Source organism: Euprymna scolopes, chromosome 44, assembly GCF_053919585.1.
Source record: "Euprymna scolopes isolate OS-2025 chromosome 44, ASM5391958v1, whole genome shotgun sequence".
NCBI lineage: Eukaryota > Metazoa > Mollusca > Cephalopoda > Sepiida > Sepiolidae > Euprymna > Euprymna scolopes.
Window position 1 is genome coordinate 20,254,855 of NC_136525.1, and position 24,252 is coordinate 20,279,106.

At 28.5% G+C, this 24,252-nt stretch overlaps 1 protein-coding gene across 9 annotated transcripts in view; it reads right to left on the reverse strand.

Moving 5' to 3' along the window:
- Window positions 1–24,252, reverse strand: part of LOC145268724 (uncharacterized) — a 132,026-nt gene that overhangs the window by 61,324 nt on the left and 46,450 nt on the right. For all 9 annotated transcript variants that reach the window (XM_080124289.1, XM_080124291.1, XM_080124285.1 and 6 more), the window contains one exon: window positions 19,190–19,287. In XM_080124289.1, the coding sequence (XP_079980415.1) occupies window positions 19,190–19,246 (57 nt within the window). In that variant the 5' untranslated portion in view covers window positions 19,247–19,287. The remainder of the gene's footprint in view (window positions 1–19,189; window positions 19,288–24,252) is intronic.

Sequence of the window (24,252 nt, forward strand, 5' to 3'; positions counted from 1 at the left end):
TGGTCCTCTGTAAGTGCACAGTGAACGAGGCATAAAAAAATGACCAAATTCAGCACCCCCCTCATTTAGTCCCCAAAAGTCCCCAACGTCAGATCCTGGTGAAAATGAACAAATGGTGCAGTTTTTGGCCTTAACAGGTGTAAATTTGAGTCCTGCACTACACACACACAAAAAAAAGAAGACTTGAAAACATTAATAATCGTTTTGCAATTACCAGTACTAAGCTAAATCAAAGGCTTTTACTCTCATAGACGGTGAAGTGACAGCAAGTCAGAATACAAAGTTGAGGGGAAAAAAAGAGAAAAAAAAAAGGTTGCTGACTTGACTATTATTTTTAATATTTAACATTTATTAATCCTGCCTTATGTGCAATATTTTCATCTTGTCTACATGTTCGACGAGATTGGAACACCTCAGTAAAAGTTTGATACACATATCTACATAAATAAACTTAGATGTAATAGATTTGTTCGCATGGTGCAAACACTGAAACTAACCAATCGTTAATTTTAGAACACAGTATCTTGACGGCTAGAGCTTTTAGTTACATGTTTTATAAAATTTAAAATTTTCAAAAATTCACCTATTCCATTTTCAAGTTAGTGAATTTTTGAGATGAGGATAATTTGTACAAATTATTCAGATTACTGTTCTCACCATAAATATTATTCACAAATTTTGGACAATGTAACCGCTGACATTCAGGTGTATTTTGTTGAACTTTGAAATCTTTGTCAAAGCCAGGAATCTGCACAGAATTTCAATGAGAGTAGCATGTTCTGGTCCATAAAGACTCTCGGTGCAACAGATAAAGTACTAGATAAAATTCAGTTGATTGTGATACTCTCTTTGGGATTGAAGGTTCAATCCCAAGTTTGAGTGATACAAAAAAAAAAAAAAAAAAAAAAAAAAAAAAAAAAAAAAAAAATACAATTGTGAATTTTATTAAGACTTGTATCCGGTCATGACGCAATTTCCCAACATAGAGCCCTATATGAAATTTATAGTGTAAGGCCCCCCCCCCCCATTCCTGGGCCATTCTAGGTTTTTTAAGGCAGTTATGTAAAATAATTATTTTTTTCTTTCATGAGAGATAAACTCTGCATATTGGGGGGGGGGGAGAGAGAGAGAGAGAGAGAGAGAGAGAGAGAGAGAGATTATTAAAACTTTTTCCTCAATAAGGAACATCTCTGATTCACATACAGAGAAAGAAGGGGGGGGGGACTGTTAAAGTCTCACATCCGTATTCAAAAGAAAATTTACGTATTTTCTTTTCTATAAAACTTCTATTTTGTTATCCATGTTCCAGGTAACACCAATTACGTTACTAATTCAAAATAAATATTAAAACAAATGATAGGGATTAATAACAACTCTCTCTCCTTAAACTCATTATGAGCATGTCTCTATCCATTTTTTCAAAGTGCATCTCCCCTGAAACGCAGATCAGTACAAAGCAAGTCAAATGATTATTTTCATTGCAAACTATTTTATATGTAAAAAAAAAGTCAGTAAGAACAGCTGCTAGCGGGTCAAAAGTTAAAAAAAAAAAAAAAAAAAAAAAAAAAAAAAAAAAAAACTTGGTAAGCATAAGTTGACTTACATTGGTTCTTACATGCGTAAATATACATTTATAATTTTTAACTATTCCTTATCTGTCTGACGATAGCTCAAGCTGTAATGATTAAGTGCTAAACGTTTTGGTTTCAATTCTATCTGATGGCACTTTTTTTTTTTTTTTTTTTTTAAACTTTTGAAATCACTGCTTTTATTGAGTACAATATAATAATAAATAGAAGATTGATTCTATAATAAATATGCATGAATTAAAATATATACACAGATTTGAAAAAGTGGTCAAAAATCAAATATATACCAAATAAATGTTATCAAAGGCAAGGTAAATTACTCTTCTACCTATCTGAAAAGGTTTCTAGTGGTTGTAATCACTTAAAAAATTATACAATGTTTATCAATGTATTTTAAAAAGAAAAATGTCAGCATGCTTGCTATTGAACTCAGTAAGTTTGGGAAAATGAGTTGAAACAAAATACTGTTAGAAACCCATCGAATATATGTCTGCCTATGCCTATATATATTGAGCGAGTTTCTAACAGTATTTGTATAATATTTTTGTTTAAACTCGTTTTCCCAAACTTACCTTGTTCAACAACAAGCATGCTGCCATTTGCATTTTTCAACTACATCGGTAAACACTTTTGCGAGCTGAATAAACACTTTACATTAAAAAAAAAAAAAAAAAAAATTATCCAGTTTGGTAGAAAAGTGACTTATCTTGCCTTTCAGAACATTTGTTATACATTGTTTTTTTTTTTGACAACATTTTTGAATCTATGTGTATAGTAAAACAACCCCAAATATATTTAAACATTATGACAGGGCGACACGAGACAGCCTGCTAGTATAATATAAACAGCAAATAGTTCATTTGTTATTTTTTTCAATTTCTACAATTTTCATCGACTATGGAGGAAATAATTTTAAACTATAGTTATTTCCCTTGATTTCTTGGATAAAATTTACTTTCACAACCATGGTCACTAATTTACTCCCTTTGTTAAAGGTGCTATAAGCATTCAAACATCATCCCCCATCCTCTCATATTCGGAGTAAGGGTTCAGAAGTTGGATTTTCTAAAGGTGGGTTGAATATTAATTTTTTTTTTTTTTTATTTACAAAGATATTTCCATGAATATCAAGCTGTGATAAAGTTATCAGGAATTTCTGACAACCCCCCCCCTCTCCAACACACACACAACTCTTAAATTCTTGACTTGAATTGCAGATCTAAAATGGCTATGGTTTATTTTGTCAAGGGAAATAAGTCATAAATAAAAACAAATTATCTCCCTTGATCAAACAGAATTACCAACAACCTCCAGACTTGCCAAATATCCTACAGCAATGCACCACTGAATTAGTGTGTGTGTGTGTGTGTGTGTGTGTGTGTGTGTGTGTGTTCTCTCCATTTCTCAAGATTTATTGAGTACCTAATTTTTGACCCAGCAAGTCAGAAGCAGACAAAATTTAGTCTTCTCAACTATTTCTAATTAGAAATGAGAAACTCTTGGCACATTTTGCCCATCAAGAGACCAGCTGGGTTCTAAGGCAGATTTATCTTTGTTAAAATGAGGTATGGTTTGATTTAACCCTAGAAGGCCTATTTTCCTCTGCATCATCTCCTCCTCAGGCTAGTTTATTGTTAGTCTGGGCCGATTTTCTGCTATTTTTGTACCCTTCACAAGTTCCATTCCAGGCAGTTTCTGTATTTAACCCCATATTAGACTGACTTTGTCCAGCAGTGCTGCAGTGAGAATAAGAAAAACGCAGCAGATGCTAGCATAATTAGACAAATACAGACATTTCAATGACATAAAAAAGAGGGTGTAGGCATTCTATTGTACATCTATCTATACTCCTATAAATTGTTTTTTTTTTTTTTTTTTTTTTTTTGTGTGTTGATATTCATATTAAAAATCTTTTTCTATTTAAAAAGAAAATATAACATGGGTTGTGGAATTGCTTTTATCTGCAAAAAAAAAAAATCTAGCTAATTTGCATAATTCACGATTAGTTTTTTCGGTTTTCTTATGGAATAATCTCCAGTTAACTATTCATGCAGATATTCTACATGATTTATACATGCGTAATATTTGCATAAAAAGATTATAGTAAACAAACCTCTTTCCATATATATTTATGTATGCATACCAAATTCCTGTCAGTTTTTGGTCTACAAGACACGAAACTTAATATATAGGGTATTTAAACACATGCAAAACTTTATATTTGGGTTTTAGCTGGGGGAAAATCGGTGCAAAAATGTGAAAATTAAAAAAAGTGGAATTTGCAAGATTATGATCAAACGATGGCATTACGAATATACGAGCATAATGTAATAACTATTGGTTCAGGTTTTAATTTTTAGTCTTGCAGCAAACATCTTTTCATAGCTCAGGCATTAATGTCAAAGGAAAAGTAAATTGCAAGCTAAGTGTTTTGGCTTTGATTTTCAGTGGAGGCGCACTTTTTTTTTTTCTTTTTTTTTTAAATTAAAAAAAAAAACCTTTAAATCATTACTATATATTATGTCCAATAAAATTTATATATATATATATATATATATATAAGGCAAAACGACTGCGCGCATTTTTTTGTATGTTCAGTAAAGGCTTTTTAAATTCTTGGGTGGAGGGAGGGGGGATTACTATGTTTTAAAACTTTTTATATATTCCCTAGATCGTAATATTTACAATTTGCAAACGGTTATCGTCTTTACGTTTATTTTGAGAGTTAAAAAAAAAAAAAAAAAAACCCTGGTTTCCAGTGTTTGTCATTTTCGTATAAATAAAGTGAAGCTGAATCGAATCAAATCAGTTCGCTGGCCTTCATGGCCGGCATGTCTTGAAGGCAATCAGCTTTGATCAATGTGGGGGGAAAACCCTTCATATCAGACAATTGCTATTAATTTGAGAGCTCCCCCTCTTTTGGGGGAGTTTGGTTTCCCCAACATCGTGGGGAAACAAATAAAATAGTGGAAAGCTGAGCTGGTTTTCAGCCATTCTGCATCTACGTATTCACTTAGCAATTCAACTTTTTGATTGACATCGCTAAATTTGAATGCTTTTCACTTCCTATGGCCTCGTAGTGTAGCGGTAACATCTCACGTTTTCTTTCAATTTCATTTCCGCCTTCGCATCACGGGTCGAGCCTGCCTTACTACTAGTACTTTTTTCTTTTATACTTCCAAACACCCGGGCAATGTCAAGTATTCCCGCTAGTATGTATATGAATTATTTTTTTTATCTCACTACTAATCATACGTATGTATGTATGTATGTATGTATTTGTGTGTGTGTGTGTGTGTGTATATATATATATATATATATATATATCTCACTACTAATCATACGTGTATATATATATATATATATATATATATATACACACATTTTTTTTTTATCTCACTACTAAATCATACATATATTTTTTTATCTCACTACTAATCATACATATATATTTTTTGATCTCACTACTAATCATACATATATATTTTTTGATCTCACTACTAATCATAAGTATATATTTTTTTATCTCACTACTAAATCATACACATATATTTTTTTATCTCACTACTAATCATATATTTTTTATCTCACTACTAATCATATATTTTTTATCTCACTACTAATCATATATTTTTTATCTCACTACTAATCATATATTTTTGATCTCACTACTAATCATATGTATATATTTTTTTATCTCACTACTAAATCATACGTATATATTTTTTTATCTCACTACTAATCATATATTTTTATCTCACTACTAATCATACATATATATTTTTTGATCTCACTACAAATCATATGTGTATATTTTTGGATCTCACTACTAATCATACATATATATTTTTTTATCTCACTACTAATAATACCTATATATTTTTTGATCTCACTACTAATCATAAGTATATATTTTTTTATCTCACTACTAATCATAAGTATATATTTTTTTATCTCACTACTAATAATATATATATTTATCTCACTACTAATCATACGTATATATTTTTTTATCTCACTACTAATCATATATTTTTATCTCACTACTAATCATACGTATATTTTTTATCTCACTACTAAATCATACATATATATATATATTTTTATCTCACTACTAATCATATATATATATTTTTATCTCACTACTAATCATATATATATATTTTATCTCACTACTAAATCATACGTATATATTTTTTGATCTCACTACTAATCATACGTATATATTTTTTGATCTCACTACTAATCATATATATATATTTTTATCTCACTACTAATCATACGTATATATTTTTTTATCTCACTACTAATCATACGTATATATTTTTTTATCTCACTACTAATCATACGTATATATTTTTTTATCTCACTACTAATCATATATATTTTTTGATCTCACTACTAATCATACGTATATATTTTTTTGATCTCACTACTAATCATACGTATATATTTTTGTGATCTCACTACTAATCATACATATATATTTTTTGATCTCACTACTAATCATAAGTATATATTTTTTTATCTCACTACTAATCATACGTATATATTTTTTTATCTCACTACTAATCATATATATTTTTTTTATCTCACTAATCATATATATTTTTATCTCACTACTAATCATACGTATATATTTTTTTATCTCACTACTAATCATATATATTTTTATCTCACTACTAATCATACATATATATTTTTTGATCTCACTACTAATCATACGTATATATTTTTTGATCTCACTACTAATCATATATATTTTTTTTATCTCACTAATCATATATATTTTTATCTCACTACTAATCATACGTATATATTTTTTTATCTCACTACTAATCATATATATTTTTATCTCACTACTAATCATACATATATATATTTTGATCTCACTACTAATCATACGTATATATTTTTTGATCTCACTACTAATCATACATATATATTTTTGGATCTCACTACTAATCATACGTATATATTTTTGGATCTCACTACTAATCATACGTATATATTTTTGGATCTCACTACTAATCATACATATATATTTTTGGATCTCACTACTAATCATATATATATATTTTTTGATCTCACTACTAATCATATATATATATATATATTTTTTGATCTCACTACTAATCATAAGTATATATTTTTTATCTCACTACTAATCACACGTATATATTTTTGGATCTCACTACTAATCACACGTATATATTTTTGGATCTCACTACTAATCACACGTATATATTTTTGGATCTCACTACTAATCATACGTATATATTTTTTTATCTCACTACTAATCATACATATATATTTTTTGATCTCACTACTAATCATACATATATATTTTGATCTCACTACTAATCATACGTATATATTTTTTGATCTCACTACTAATCATACGTATATATTTTTTGATCTCACTACTAATCATACATATATATTTTTTGATCTCACTACTAATCATATATATATATTTTTGGATCTCACTACTAATCATACGTATATATTTTTTGATCTCACTACTAATCATATATATTTTTATCTCACTACTAATCATACATATATATTTTTTGATCTCACTACTAATCATACATATATATTTTGATCTCACTACTAATCATACGTATATATTTTTTGATCTCACTACTAATCATACGTATATATTTTTTGATCTCACTACTAATCATATATTTTTTGATCTCACTACTAATCACACGTATATATTTTTTGATCTCACTACTAATCATACGTATATATTTTTTGATCTCACTACTAATCATACATATATATTTTTTGATCTCACTACTAATCATACATATATATTTTTTGATCTCACTACTAATCATACATATATATTTTTTGATCTCACTACTAATCATACATATATATTTTTTGATCTCACTACTAATCATACATATATATTTTTTGATCTCACTACTAATCATACATATATATTTTTGGATCTCACTACTAATCATACGTATATATTTTTTTATCTCACTACTAATCATACGTATATATTTTTTGATCTCACTACTAATCATATATATATATTTTTTGATCTCACTACTAATCATACATATATATTTTTTGATCTCACTACTAATCATACGTATATATTTTTTTATCTCACTACTAATCATATATATTTTTTGATCTCACTACTAATCATACATATATATTTTTTGATCTCACTACTAATCATACGTATATATTTTTTTATCTCACTACTAATCATACATATATATTTTTTGATCTCACTACTAATCATACATATATATTTTTGGATCTCACTACTAATCATACATATATATTTTTTGATCTCACTACTAATCATACATATATATTTTTTGATCTCACTACTAATCATACATATATATTTTTGGATCTCACTACTAATCATACGTATATATTTTTTGATCTCACTACTAATCATACATATATATTTTTGGATCTCACTACTAATCATACATATATATTTTTTGATCTCACTACTAATCATACATATATATTTTTTGATCTCACTACTAATCATACATATATATTTTTTGATCTCACTACTAATCATACATATATATTTTTGGATCTCACTACTAATCATACGTATGTATTTTTTTATCTCACTACTAATCATACGTATATATTTTTTTATCTCACTACTAATCATATATATTTTTTGATCTCACTACTAATCATACATATATATTTTTTGATCTCACTACTAATCATACGTATATATTTTTTTATCTCACTACTAATCATACATATATATTTTTTTATCTCACTACTAATCATATATATTTTTATCTCACTACTAATCATACATATATATTTTTTGATCTCACTACTAATCATACATATATATTTTTTGATCTCACTACTAATCATACGTATATATTTTTTGATCTCACTACTAATCATACATATATATTTTTTGATCTCACTACTAATCATACATATATATTTTTTGATCTCACTACTAATCATACGTATATATTTTTTGATCTCACTACTAATCATACATATATATTTTTTTATCTCACTACTAATCATACATATATATTTTTTTATCTCACTACTAATCATACGTATATATTTTTTTATCTCACTACTAATCATATATATTTTTTGATCTCACTACTAATCATACGTATATATTTTTTTGATCTCACTACTAATCATACGTATATATTTTTGTGATCTCACTACTAATCATACATATATATTTTTTGATCTCACTACTAATCATAAGTATATATTTTTTTATCTCACTACTAATCATACGTATATATTTTTTTATCTCACTACTAATCATATATATTTTTTTTATCTCACTAATCATATATATTTTTATCTCACTACTAATCATACGTATATATTTTTTTATCTCACTACTAATCATATATATTTTTATCTCACTACTAATCATACATATATATTTTTTGATCTCACTACTAATCATACGTATATATTTTTTGATCTCACTACTAATCATATATATTTTTTTTATCTCACTAATCATATATATTTTTATCTCACTACTAATCATACGTATATATTTTTTTATCTCACTACTAATCATATATATTTTTATCTCACTACTAATCATACATATATATATTTTGATCTCACTACTAATCATACGTATATATTTTTTGATCTCACTACTAATCATACATATATATTTTTGGATCTCACTACTAATCATACGTATATATTTTTGGATCTCACTACTAATCATACGTATATATTTTTGGATCTCACTACTAATCATACATATATATTTTTGGATCTCACTACTAATCATATATATATATTTTTTGATCTCACTACTAATCATATATATATATATTTTTTGATCTCACTACTAATCATAAGTATATATTTTTTATCTCACTACTAATCACACGTATATATTTTTGGATCTCACTACTAATCACACGTATATATTTTTGGATCTCACTACTAATCACACGTATATATTTTTGGATCTCACTACTAATCATACGTATATATTTTTTTATCTCACTACTAATCATATATATTTTTATCTCACTACTAATCATACATATATATTTTTGGATCTCACTACTAATCATACATATATATTTTTTGATCTCACTACTAATCATACATATATATTTTTTGATCTCACTACTAATCATACGTATATATTTTTTGATCTCACTACTAATCATACATATATATTTTTTGATCTCACTACTAATCATACATATATATTTTTTGATCTCACTACTAATCATACATATATATTTTTTGATCTCACTACTAATCATACATATATATTTTTTGATCTCACTACTAATCATACATATATATTTTTTGATCTCACTACTAATCATACGTATATATTTTTTGATCTCACTACTAATCATACATATATATTTTTTGATCTCACTACTAATCATACATATATATTTTTTGATCTCACTACTAATCATACGTATATATTTTTTGATCTCACTACTAATCATACATATATATTTTTGGATCTCACTACTAATCATACATATATTTTTTTATCTCACTACTAATCATACATATATATTTTTTGATCTCACTACTAATCATACATATATATTTTTTGATCTCACTACTAATCATACATATATATTTTTTGATCTCACTACTAATCATACGTATATATTTTTTGATCTCACTACTAATCATACATATATATTTTTTGATCTCACTACTAATCACACGTATATATTTTTGGATCTCACTACTAATCACACGTATATATTTTTGGATCTCACTACTAATCACACGTATATATTTTTGGATCTCACTACTAATCATACGTATATATTTTTTTATCTCACTACTAATCATACGTATATATTTTTTTATCTCACTACTAATCATATATATTTTTATCTCACTACTAATCATACATATATATTTTTGGATCTCACTACTAATCATACATATATATTTTTTGATCTCACTACTAATCATACGTATATATTTTTTGATCTCACTACTAATCATACGTATATATTTTTTGATCTCACTACTAATCATACATATATATTTTTTGATCTCACTACTAATCATATATATATATTTTTGGATCTCACTACTAATCATACGTATATATTTTTTGATCTCACTACTAATCATATATATATATTTTTTGATCTCACTACTAATCATATATATATATATATATTTTTTGATCTCACTACTAATCATAAGTATATATTTTTTATCTCACTACTAATCACACGTATATATTTTTGGATCTCACTACTAATCACACGTATATATTTTTGGATCTCACTACTAATCACACGTATATATTTTTGGATCTCACTACTAATCATACGTATATATTTTTTTATCTCACTACTAATCATACGTATATATTTTTTTATCTCACTACTAATCATACATATATATTTTTTGATCTCACTACTAATCATACATATATATTTTGATCTCACTACTAATCATACGTATATATTTTTTGATCTCACTACTAATCATACGTATATATTTTTTGATCTCACTACTAATCATACATATATATTTTTTGATCTCACTACTAATCATATATATATATTTTTGGATCTCACTACTAATCATACGTATATATTTTTTGATCTCACTACTAATCATATATATTTTTATCTCACTACTAATCATACATATATATTTTTTGATCTCACTACTAATCATACATATATATTTTGATCTCACTACTAATCATACGTATATATTTTTTGATCTCACTACTAATCATACGTATATATTTTTTGATCTCACTACTAATCATATATTTTTTGATCTCACTACTAATCACACGTATATATTTTTTGATCTCACTACTAATCATACGTATATATTTTTTGATCTCACTACTAATCATACATATATATTTTTTGATCTCACTACTAATCATACATATATATTTTTTGATCTCACTACTAATCATACATATATATTTTTTGATCTCACTACTAATCATACATATATATTTTTTGATCTCACTACTAATCATACATATATATTTTTTGATCTCACTACTAATCATACATATATATTTTTGGATCTCACTACTAATCATACGTATATATTTTTTTATCTCACTACTAATCATACGTATATATTTTTTGATCTCACTACTAATCATATATATATATTTTTTGATCTCACTACTAATCATACATATATATTTTTTGATCTCACTACTAATCATACGTATATATTTTTTTATCTCACTACTAATCATATATATTTTTTGATCTCACTACTAATCATACATATATATTTTTTGATCTCACTACTAATCATACGTATATATTTTTTTATCTCACTACTAATCATACATATATATTTTTTGATCTCACTACTAATCATACATATATATTTTTGGATCTCACTACTAATCATACATATATATTTTTTGATCTCACTACTAATCATACATATATATTTTTTGATCTCACTACTAATCATACATATATATTTTTGGATCTCACTACTAATCATACGTATATATTTTTTGATCTCACTACTAATCATACATATATATTTTTGGATCTCACTACTAATCATACATATATATTTTTTGATCTCACTACTAATCATACATATATATTTTTTGATCTCACTACTAATCATACATATATATTTTTTGATCTCACTACTAATCATACATATATATTTTTGGATCTCACTACTAATCATACGTATATATTTTTTTATCTCACTACTAATCATACGTATATATTTTTTTATCTCACTACTAATCATATATATTTTTTGATCTCACTACTAATCATACATATATATTTTTTGATCTCACTACTAATCATACGTATATATTTTTTTATCTCACTACTAATCATACATATATATTTTTTTATCTCACTACTAATCATATATATTTTTATCTCACTACTAATCATACATATATATTTTTTGATCTCACTACTAATCATACATATATATTTTTTGATCTCACTACTAATCATACGTATATATTTTTTGATCTCACTACTAATCATACATATATATTTTTTGATCTCACTACTAATCATACATATATATTTTTTGATCTCACTACTAATCATACGTATATATTTTTTGATCTCACTACTAATCATACATATATATTTTTTTATCTCACTACTAATCATACGTATATATTTTTTTATCTCACTACTAATCATACGTATATATTTTTTTATCTCACTACTAATCATATATATTTTTTGATCTCACTACTAATCATACGTATATATTTTTTTGATCTCACTACTAATCATACGTATATATTTTTGTGATCTCACTACTAATCATACATATATATTTTTTGATCTCACTACTAATCATAAGTATATATTTTTTTATCTCACTACTAATCATACGTATATATTTTTTTATCTCACTACTAATCATATATATTTTTTTTATCTCACTAATCATATATATTTTTATCTCACTACTAATCATACGTATATATTTTTTTATCTCACTACTAATCATATATATTTTTATCTCACTACTAATCATACATATATATTTTTTGATCTCACTACTAATCATACGTATATATTTTTTGATCTCACTACTAATCATATATATTTTTTTTATCTCACTAATCATATATATTTTTATCTCACTACTAATCATACGTATATATTTTTTTATCTCACTACTAATCATATATATTTTTATCTCACTACTAATCATACATATATATATTTTGATCTCACTACTAATCATACGTATATATTTTTTGATCTCACTACTAATCATACATATATATTTTTGGATCTCACTACTAATCATACGTATATATTTTTGGATCTCACTACTAATCATACGTATATATTTTTGGATCTCACTACTAATCATACATATATATTTTTGGATCTCACTACTAATCATATATATATATTTTTTGATCTCACTACTAATCATATATATATATATTTTTTGATCTCACTACTAATCATATATATATATATTTTTTGATCTCACTACTAATCATAAGTATATATTTTTTATCTCACTACTAATCACACGTATATATTTTTGGATCTCACTACTAATCACACGTATATATTTTTGGATCTCACTACTAATCACACGTATATATTTTTGGATCTCACTACTAATCATACGTATATATTTTTTTATCTCACTACTAATCATATATATTTTTATCTCACTACTAATCATACATATATATTTTTGGATCTCACTACTAATCATACATATATATTTTTTGATCTCACTACTAATCATACATATATATTTTTTGATCTCACTACTAATCATACGTATATATTTTTTGATCTCACTACTAATCATACATATATATTTTTTGATCTCACTACTAATCATACATATATATTTTTTGATCTCACTACTAATCATACATATATATTTTTTGATCTCACTACTAATCATACATATATATTTTTTGATCTCACTACTAATCATACATATATATTTTTTGATCTCACTACTAATCATACGTATATATTTTTTGATCTCACTACTAATCATACATATATATTTTTTGATCTCACTACTAATCATACATATATATTTTTTGATCTCACTACTAATCATACGTATATATTTTTTGATCTCACTACTAATCATACATATATATTTTTGGATCTCACTACTAATCATACATATATTTTTTTATCTCACTACTAATCATACATATATATTTTTTGATCTCACTACTAATCATACATATATATTTTTTGATCTCACTACTAATCATACATATATATTTTTTGATCTCACTACTAATCATACGTATATATTTTTTGATCTCACTACTAATCATACATATATATTTTTTGATCTCACTACTAATCACACGTATATATTTTTGGATCTCACTACTAATCACACGTATATATTTTTGGATCTCACTACTAATCACACGTATATATTTTTGGATCTCACTACTAATCACACGTATATATTTTTGGATCTCACTACTAATCATACGTATATATTTTTTTATCTCACTACTAATCATACGTATATATTTTTTTATCTCACTACTAATCATATATATTTTTATCTCACTACTAATCATACATATATATTTTTTGATCTCACTACTAATCATACGTATATATTTTTTGATCTCACTACTAATCATACGTATATATTTTTTGATCTCACTACTAATCATACATATATATTTTTTGATCTCACTACTAATCATATATATATATTTTTGGATCTCACTACTAATCATATATATATATTTTTGGATCTCACTACTAATCATACGTATATATTTTTTGATCTCACTACTAATCATATATATTTTTATCTCACTACTAATCATACATATATATTTTTTGATCTCACTACTAATCATACGTATATATTTTTTGATCTCACTACTAATCATACGTATATATTTTTTGATCTCACTACTAATCATACATATATATTTTTTGATCTCACTACTAATCATACGTATATATTTTTTGATCTCACTACTAATCATACATATATATTTTTTGATCTCACTACTAATCATACATATATATTTTTTGATCTCACTACTAATCATACGTATATATTTTTTGATCTCACTACTAATCATACATATATATTTTTTGATCTCACTACTAATCATACATATATATTTTTGGATCTCACTACTAATCATAAGTATATATTTTTTATCTCACTACTAATCACACGTATATATTTTTGGATCTCACTACTAATCATACATATATATTTTTGGATCTCACTACTAATCATACGTATATATTTTTGGATCTCACTACTAATCATACGTATATATTTTTGGATCTCACTACTAATCATACGTATATATTTTTGGATCTCACTACTAATCATACGTATATATTTTTGGATCTCACTACTAATCATACGTATATATTTTTGGATCTCACTACTAATCATATATATATATTTTTTGATCTCACTACTAATCATACATATATATTTTTTGATCTCACTACTAATCATATATATATATTTTGATCTCACTACTAATCATATATATATATTTTGATCTCACTACTAATCATATATATATATTTTGATCTCACTACTAATCATATATATATATTTTGATCTCACTACTTATCATATATATATATTTTGATCTCACTACTTATCATATATATATATTTTGATCTCACTACTAATCATATATATTTTGATCTCACTACTAATCATATATATATATTTTGATCTCACTACTAATCATATATATATATTTTGATCTCACTACTTATCATATATATATATTTTGATCTCACTACTTATCATATATATATATTTTGATCTCACTACTTATCATATATATATATTTTGATCTCACTACTAATCATACGTATATATTTTTTGATCTCACTACTAATCATACGTATATATTTTTGGATCTCACTATTATTTCCATAGTAGATTAAAGATAATAATAGATAGAGAATTATCTCTATAATATTAAATATGTATCTGTACAAATTAAAATACAGTAGAACTTCGGGATACGGTGGATCTAGAATACGAATTTTTCAGGTTATTATGTGGAATACTTTTTGTTTTTCTGGCCCCTGGTTACGGTATCTTACCCGCCTTACAGTGTTATTCATTATGTTATTTGATTATACACATGTGTATCATATATTGTGCTGTATTTTGTTAATTTTTAATGCCGTATCCTGTGGTTTTACTCTTTCATATTTAAGCATATTTTACAATCAGCCAACGCTCAGTGGCCTGCTAGTATCTAAAATACAAAAATGGAAGGCATTTCTCAAACTAATGATAAAGTCAAAAATGACTAATTTTAATTAATTCAACTTTTATTAAACATTTTCTATTTTACACTTTTGTTGAGATTGGAGCACATGCCAGATATTCACATGCTATTTTTAATCATCCAGCCGGCCCCTTAAGTGCAATTGCTTTACACATATACTGCTTATATGTATATGTATTTTTGATCAATGTGGCCAAAACCTGTCATATCAGACAATTGCTATTTAGTTGGACACTCCTTTTTATGGGGAGCTGGTTTTCCCCAACATCTGGGGGGGGAACAAATACACAGAAACTGGCTTGCAGCCAAAGTTAAGTTTCCCTTACGGCGTGATGTTTGACCTCATTTAATTTGCGCACATGTCAATTAACTTTTTATTTGTTAAATTAGAACGCTTTTTAGTTCCTCCCCATCATGGCCGAGCGGTAAGATGTCAGGGTTTTTCACACTTTCTTTTACACCTTTGTGTCAAGAGTTCGGGTTCGAGCCTACCTGCCTACTACAACTTTTTTTCTTTCTCTCTCAACACACCTATAAACACCCAGGCAATGCTAGTTATATGTAAAAGGCACTTTTTGTGTGTGTGTGTGTGTGTGTAGAGAGAGAGAGAGAGAGAGAGAGAGAGAGAGGAAGGTTCATTTCCTATAAATTCCAAAACAGTGGAGTCAATTTTCTTTAAATTTCACATAACTGGTGGCGTTCTAAGATAGGTTTTGTATCGGAATGCCTCGCTAAATGGGGGGGGGGGGGTACCAGGACCCAAAAGGAACAGTTCGATTGTGACTGAAGTTAACATCCTTATAAAGTCTAACATCACATGTGCATTTGAGAAGTTTTATTACCATACAAACAGATGGGCCTAGCATATAAAATCAATAGCAGGTTCTTTGAAAAGACAGAGGACGCGTTCAAAATTAATGTTTCTGTTTAGAGCACAATTGAACTATGATACTTAACTTACGCATTTTGAACTTTAATTCAAGCCATTATATAAAAGTAATTTTATAAAAACAGCAGGTTCTCTACAGTGCAATGTAGAATAGATTAACTCACTGCGGAGAAGCATGTGAAGCTTCCTCCCGGTGCACTGCAGTGAGTTTCCGACTAGAGCAGACAATCGATTCGATTGAAAAATGGGTGATTTCACAGATTTCGATAACAAAAATATTTTTAGTTGATGTTCATTCAATCTGGGGGAACGCCAGGTCTCTGCTAGTAACAAATAATTCTGTTTTGCAATAAATATTTAGTATCCGTTCATGTTTCTTTTCTTTAGAAAAACTGATTTGATTTTCAACAAGTTGTGATAAATTTCTAAGTCTAAAGTGACAATTTGCACTCGGTTGAGCAAGTTGTGCTCAACCGAGTGTAGATTGTCGCTTACAGATTAGGGATGCACATCAATGCCTCCAAAACAAAGGTTATTTCCTTGTTGATTGACCAAGGTACCTGGCAGCCGCTCACTCTAGATGGTAATTCACCTAGATAATATGGCTTCCTTGGTTTATCTTGGCAATAGTATCACACTGACTGGGTAGGCAGCAGCTGAGATTGGACGGTGAATAGGAACAGGACAGTACGCTTTCTTCTATCTCAACAGCAAATACACTCGGACACAAAGGGACATATCTATCAGGTGATGGTGAGAACCATCCTTCTCTACAACTGCGAGATGTGACCTATGAGAGTGACGGATTTCCACAAACCGAACAAACAAACAACGACTGTCTTTGCAGCATTCTGCATTGCCACTGTCGAGATAATGTTCCGGTTTGTAACATCTGCCAAAGACTAAATCTATGCCCTCTACCGTACATCTTTCTTCAACGCTATCTCCAGTGATTTGAACATGCAGCCCGTAAAACAGAGGTAGAGCTCGTTCGCAAGGTCTTCTCTCACCTTCTTTGCCTGGTCAACACATGTGTCGGTGGGCAACTGAAGACCTGGGCGACAATTAAGAAAGACCTGGTGGGGCTATCTGGCTATCTGGCATACAAGTAATTGGTCTTCGGTGTTGGAATCTGCAGTGGTCAGCCATTTCCTGCGACATGGCCCCAAGATCGTTGAAATTGGACTGCAATGGTTTGAGATGCAATTCATGGTCAAGCGGAAGCTGGCCCTATCCACACAAATGAATTGATTTCTTTAGGTTACATTTCAAAGATGAAATAAATTTGTATCATAGAAAGGAGTCGGGGACATACAAACAGAAAGCTTTTTTTTTTTTTTTTTTTTTTTTTAAATGCATGTTTTAAAGTATTTCAAGCCTTTAAAAAAGGGAGTTTGTTGGTTTCGCTATGCTGCACAATGCAACCCCAGAAAAGTTCATCCACAAAGCAATAGTTCCAGATCCACTCCAAGATTAGCAAAGAATTAATAAACTCATCTGATGTGCATTATTGGTTTTCTTGTCTAAACTATTTTGTTGCATTATAAAAAAAAATCAGCTTCATCAAAACATACTTGCTGGACAAATATTTTTCATTCTGTGGAATTTCCATGGGTACTGCTAGTTTATACAAAAAAATTAAATTGCAAATACTGAACCCAAATTTCCAATTACTGATCACTTTTTCCGCTAAGCTTATATGCAGGTAAAACTTCAATGAATGAATGACGATAGACACACCTTTTGTTGATCCTGAGATTTGATGCTGATGCAAAGAATGTTGGAAATCTAGGGTCTCCTAACTAAATCATGCTTAAAAGCCAACCAACACATGTCAGCATGTAAAATAGACATTAAAAACAACAAAGACAAAGGAGGTAGGGTAATACTCACCGAATTTGGGGTAAGTTGCAGCTCAGCCGCGTCACCGTTTCCTCGGTCAGACGTCATCAGGGCAGCTGAGCCACAGGCTCTGGCACTGGTGCAACCAACTAAAAGAGAAGGAAAAGAAAATAATGAATACGCAAGTGAAATAGTTAAACACAGGAGAAAAAAAAAAGAATCACATTTCGATTACTCGGATTACTGTTCATCTTGAGCGTTATTTGTATCACGTTTTGGTTGTGTAACTTCCAACCTTCTTCGGGTGTATTGTGTTGAACTCTTGAGAATCTGCACAGAACTTAAAAACCCTTTATTAATCTACGGAGGGTAGCATGCTCTTGTTCTATCAGCCATAACTTGATAGAAATCCTAGGCAATTTGCAATTGTATTTCGAGTGTCGCCACACGACCATCAAGCTCCAAAGAAGTAACTTTTACAACTGAATTTTACCAATTACGCAATAGTCTCTCCTATCCCCGTGGATTCAAGAAAGAGTGCCATTCGAAATTTTGTGCAAGATCCCCAACCCCCACCAAGATATACCTGAAAAATTGAAACCAAAACGTGAAAATAAACATTCTGAAAAATTGAAACCGAAACATTGTGAAAATAACACTTAAGATGAGAACAGTAGTCGGAAGAATCCAAATACCACGAATAATCAATCCTCATCTGAAAAATTCAGAAACCTAACATTGAATCAATGTTTAAGGATGAAAATTTTTTTTGTTTAGTACATCCAATAATTCAGTGTAAATTTAGATTGAATCAGTTACACAAAAATGTCTTGCAGATAACAAATTTTATAACTTCTGTACTTAAATAAAATTGAAGTTTATGGAAAGCAATAACAGTGCGTAGGATAGAAACAATTTTAAGCAAATTAAGACCTAACAGTGAAATATGTTATGCAGATTCAACTTTATTATAGTCTTTACGTTCTACATAATTACGTATTGCGTAGAATTTGAGATGAAAACGTTATAGCACACGGAAATATTTACATCCAAGTGACCTTCTCCGTGTGTAAAAAGTCTCTACCAAACTCCTCTTTGAATATTTGATCTACAGAGTTGAAATTTAATATGTAGGGTACTTGGACCTGTATGACTGCAGGCTCTTGTAAACTGAGCAAATTCTAGAGAAATTGGAAATTAATTTTACATGCATAAATTATTTAAGCTTGTTAATACAGGAATTTCATTGGTGCTTAATATTTTTTAATATTTGTGTACTTGTTTATTTGGACTATTGTTTTCATCTTCGATATTATTATGTCTTGCCTACCTTTTCAGAGTGCATCTTGTTAAATTCAGAAATCTATGCCTTTATATCTTTTAAGCACAAAAAGGTTAATTTGCTTTATGGCATATCAGCCATTTTCAGGTTATGTAATGTTGCATCCAACAGTTTTGGAAAAGTTTTTATGCTCAGAGTTCTTTACATCTTCAAATATATGAAGACCTACTTTTTAAAATTACAAGAAGTTGACAGATTTTCAAAATATATCATTCAATGCTTCCGTTCAGTCTCAAGAGACTATGGATACCCTGTGTAATTCTAAGACAAGGGTTACGCAATCAACACCCACACCTATCCTGAATCGGCAATGCTTGAGTCCAGTGGCAAGAAGTCTAAGATGACTGAAAACAACGCTGAAAATTTGCTGACCATAAGTGGTACTATTTTGAACCCGTCTACAGTCTTATTCAAATACTCCTGAACTTCCAAAATATTTTAATCTTTTGTGTGTGTGTGTGTGTGTATATATATATATATATATATATATATATATATATATATATATATATACACACATACATACCCCCCCCCCGTTCCTCTCTCACATAACAGATTCATCACTATTCTTTTGATCTATGCACTAACCCTTCAAGCGAAGGAGTATATGTGTGTGTGTGTGTATATATATATATATATATATACACACACACGTACGTGTTATATATATATATATATACACACATACACGTATGTGTTATATATATATATACACACATACACGTATGTGTTATATATATATATATATACACACATACACGTATGTGTTATATATATATATATATATATATACACACACATACAACACACACACACACATACATACACGTATATGCACAATACATACACGTGTCTTTAATTCACTTGAAATGCAATAATTAAGCTAATAAAAATATGGCCTCATTTTTGATAGAGTAATAATAATAAAAATAGTAAAAAGAAAAGGGGGGGGGGGGCTTATTTTTTCAAAAGTTTATTTTTGAGCAGCCTTGCAATTCTCACTTCATTTATTTTATCCTTGTTCATGAGCAATGTTTCTGACAGAGGGGAAAGAACGGCTGCTTTTCAGGGTCGGAGTCTATCCATTTAACACATCTTTAGCTAGTTTATATATTTTTTTAAAACCAAGATTTGGTATTTTTTTTCTCATTTAGCTCCTTACACCAAGTAGCTTCATACCTTGTGTGGAGCGATTTCTATAATTTTTTTTTTCAAGTAAATTATGATGTATATAAATATAAATTATTACTTCTGGAGCTGATTGGGTTCTCATGTTACAGAACATTAATCCTGTATGCCAGGTAGCAGAGACATTTTGGGATTGTGTTCAATTTTTTCTTTTGTTTGTAGTACAGTTCTAAAAACTTCTGGGTGGAAGTATTTCTTTGGTTTGAGTTTATTAAACTTAGCAACTCAGAGTCAAGTATCTTGGCCTATCGATGGCAGAGGACTACGTATTATTCTTCAATAGAGAAGGCAAATGTGAAATATCTCAAGGTAAAAGTTTGCATATTTTAAAACCAACACAAAAAAACAAAAATCTTAAATGTGTAGACAAAGCAGGCTGGGCAGAGAAAGGTAAAATCCATTTAAGTTCCTTCGAAGAAAACAAAAACATGAACAAAAAGAAAGAGTCATTACAACGAGAATGTTGTGCGAATTACTAGACTTAAGCATTTATTGAAGAAGAGGGAAAAAAAAAAAAAAAAAAAAAAAAAAAAAAGAAATCACTCAATCCGGCTTGAGTAAAAAAAAGTCTTTTTAAAAGAGGCAATTTACACTAATTATCACCGGTGGAGTGCAAAGCAGTTTTACAATTTGTTGTCACAAATGAGAAATACGTAGACAGTGGGGGCAGTTATCATTGCAACAAAACTCCTCCAGTAGACCCCCCCCCCACACACACACAAGATATTTCCCCAAAAACCTCCGGCCTTGATGGAGTGGGGCTAAAATTTACTGCCAAGGTTTCAAATGATCTGAAATAACAGCAAGGAGAGACTTGATTCCAAATTTTTCTCATATGTTATATCTCCTCTCTTTTGGAAATAAGGTATCATTATGAATATCTCCAGTCTCAAATAATCCTTATACACTGTGAAATTTACTTTATGTATGAAAACCAAAGAGGGAAGATATAACACGAGAAATATATGTTCATATGGGACAAAACTACATGAAAATTTGCAGGCTTTTTTTTTTAAAGATTATAATACTATTCTATGGTTAAAATTTTATGACAATTGGCAAAAAAAAAATTTTTTTTTTAAATCTGTTTTTAAACCAATAAAATATGCCTAAATTTGCCTACGTTTGTATATACAGGGTGACCCAAAAACCGGGTCCCAACTCTAATTAGGCCCCATTTCTTAGTATTTTGCCGGAATGAAATGAAACTTTGGTCATAACCAGTTTATTTTATTCAAAACATCACATCAAAACACTAGGGTCATCGGCATTTTTTTTTTCTCCGTTGACTGTAAAATGCTCAGAAAAACAATTGAAGGTCCTGTTTTTTTTGGGGGTCACCCTGTATATAGTGTCCTGGCAAGCCAGCTTTAGTTTTGCTGCTTTGAGATAAATTTTGCTTTGTTTTTTTTTTTGCTTGGTTGTCCTCCCTGTGACCTTGCCAGGCCACTAATTATATATGTCACTAGTTTGATGGTGTCCAAACCTTCAGAGACACTGTGCGAATCGGTTTGAGAAAGACAACTGCTGTCTCTCTCTTGTAACCATATGAACTCACAATTTACAAATCCCACACTGAGGACTTGCAAAGATCATCCTGCAAGGAACAATCCAGAGAGGAAAGATGAGTCAGACAGAAGAACTAAGCCAACAACATCCTTGATTGGACAGAGAAAAGCTTGGATGCTACCAGACACTCGTCCACAACTGCACAAAGTGGAGTCAGCTGGTAAACCATTCATCCATCATGCAGAATTGAAGATTTTCATTTATTAGCCAAATAAAAAAGTTACTAGCCAAACCCACATGATTTTTGGAATATGACATCTGTTTCATGACGAGTATGTATATAAAGATTTTTCTGTATTTTTTTAACAAGCGTAATTCTAAATATACAGCAAATTTTATGTTGATACTTGAATGTATAAACATTCTAATTTGTGTTTTTTTAAACAGCCTTCGTTAAAAAAAGATACTCTTCTATTAAACTTTTATTGTTTAAATAATTTAACTTTTTTTTTTTTTTTTTTTAATAAATTGAACAAGGTTGAAAAGATATTTTTCACTCAGTAGTTAGCTTTGGAAGATTTTCAATGAAAAAAATACAATCGCCAGAAGATAAATGTTTTATCATTTCTAGTCACCAGTTTAAAAAAAATCATTCGCAAATGCAACTGTTTCACTAGCAATGTAGAGACCTGTCAATGTATCAATGTCAGACACACCAGAAATGATAGCACAATTTTGAGATTAAACGAGGGGAGGGGGTAAGAAAGAGAGACCTTCTGCCATTTTTTGTGGATCTTCAAAACACTTTAGACTTCTGCACACAAGCCAAACTACTAAAGCGTCAATTGTAGGATTTTTCTATTCATCCAATAGAAATAACATTTACACGAGATTTATTCACACATTATCATCAGCTTTTGTTTTCATGTATTTAATTGTAAAGATTGCTCTAATTACCATCACGTGAGTCGCAATGCGGGGGTGAGGCAGGCACACCCTGTGTCCGCCCAACACCAGCTGTTTTTTTTTCTTAAGTTCTAAGAACGAGAGTGAGAGAGAGGAAGAAAGAGAAAAT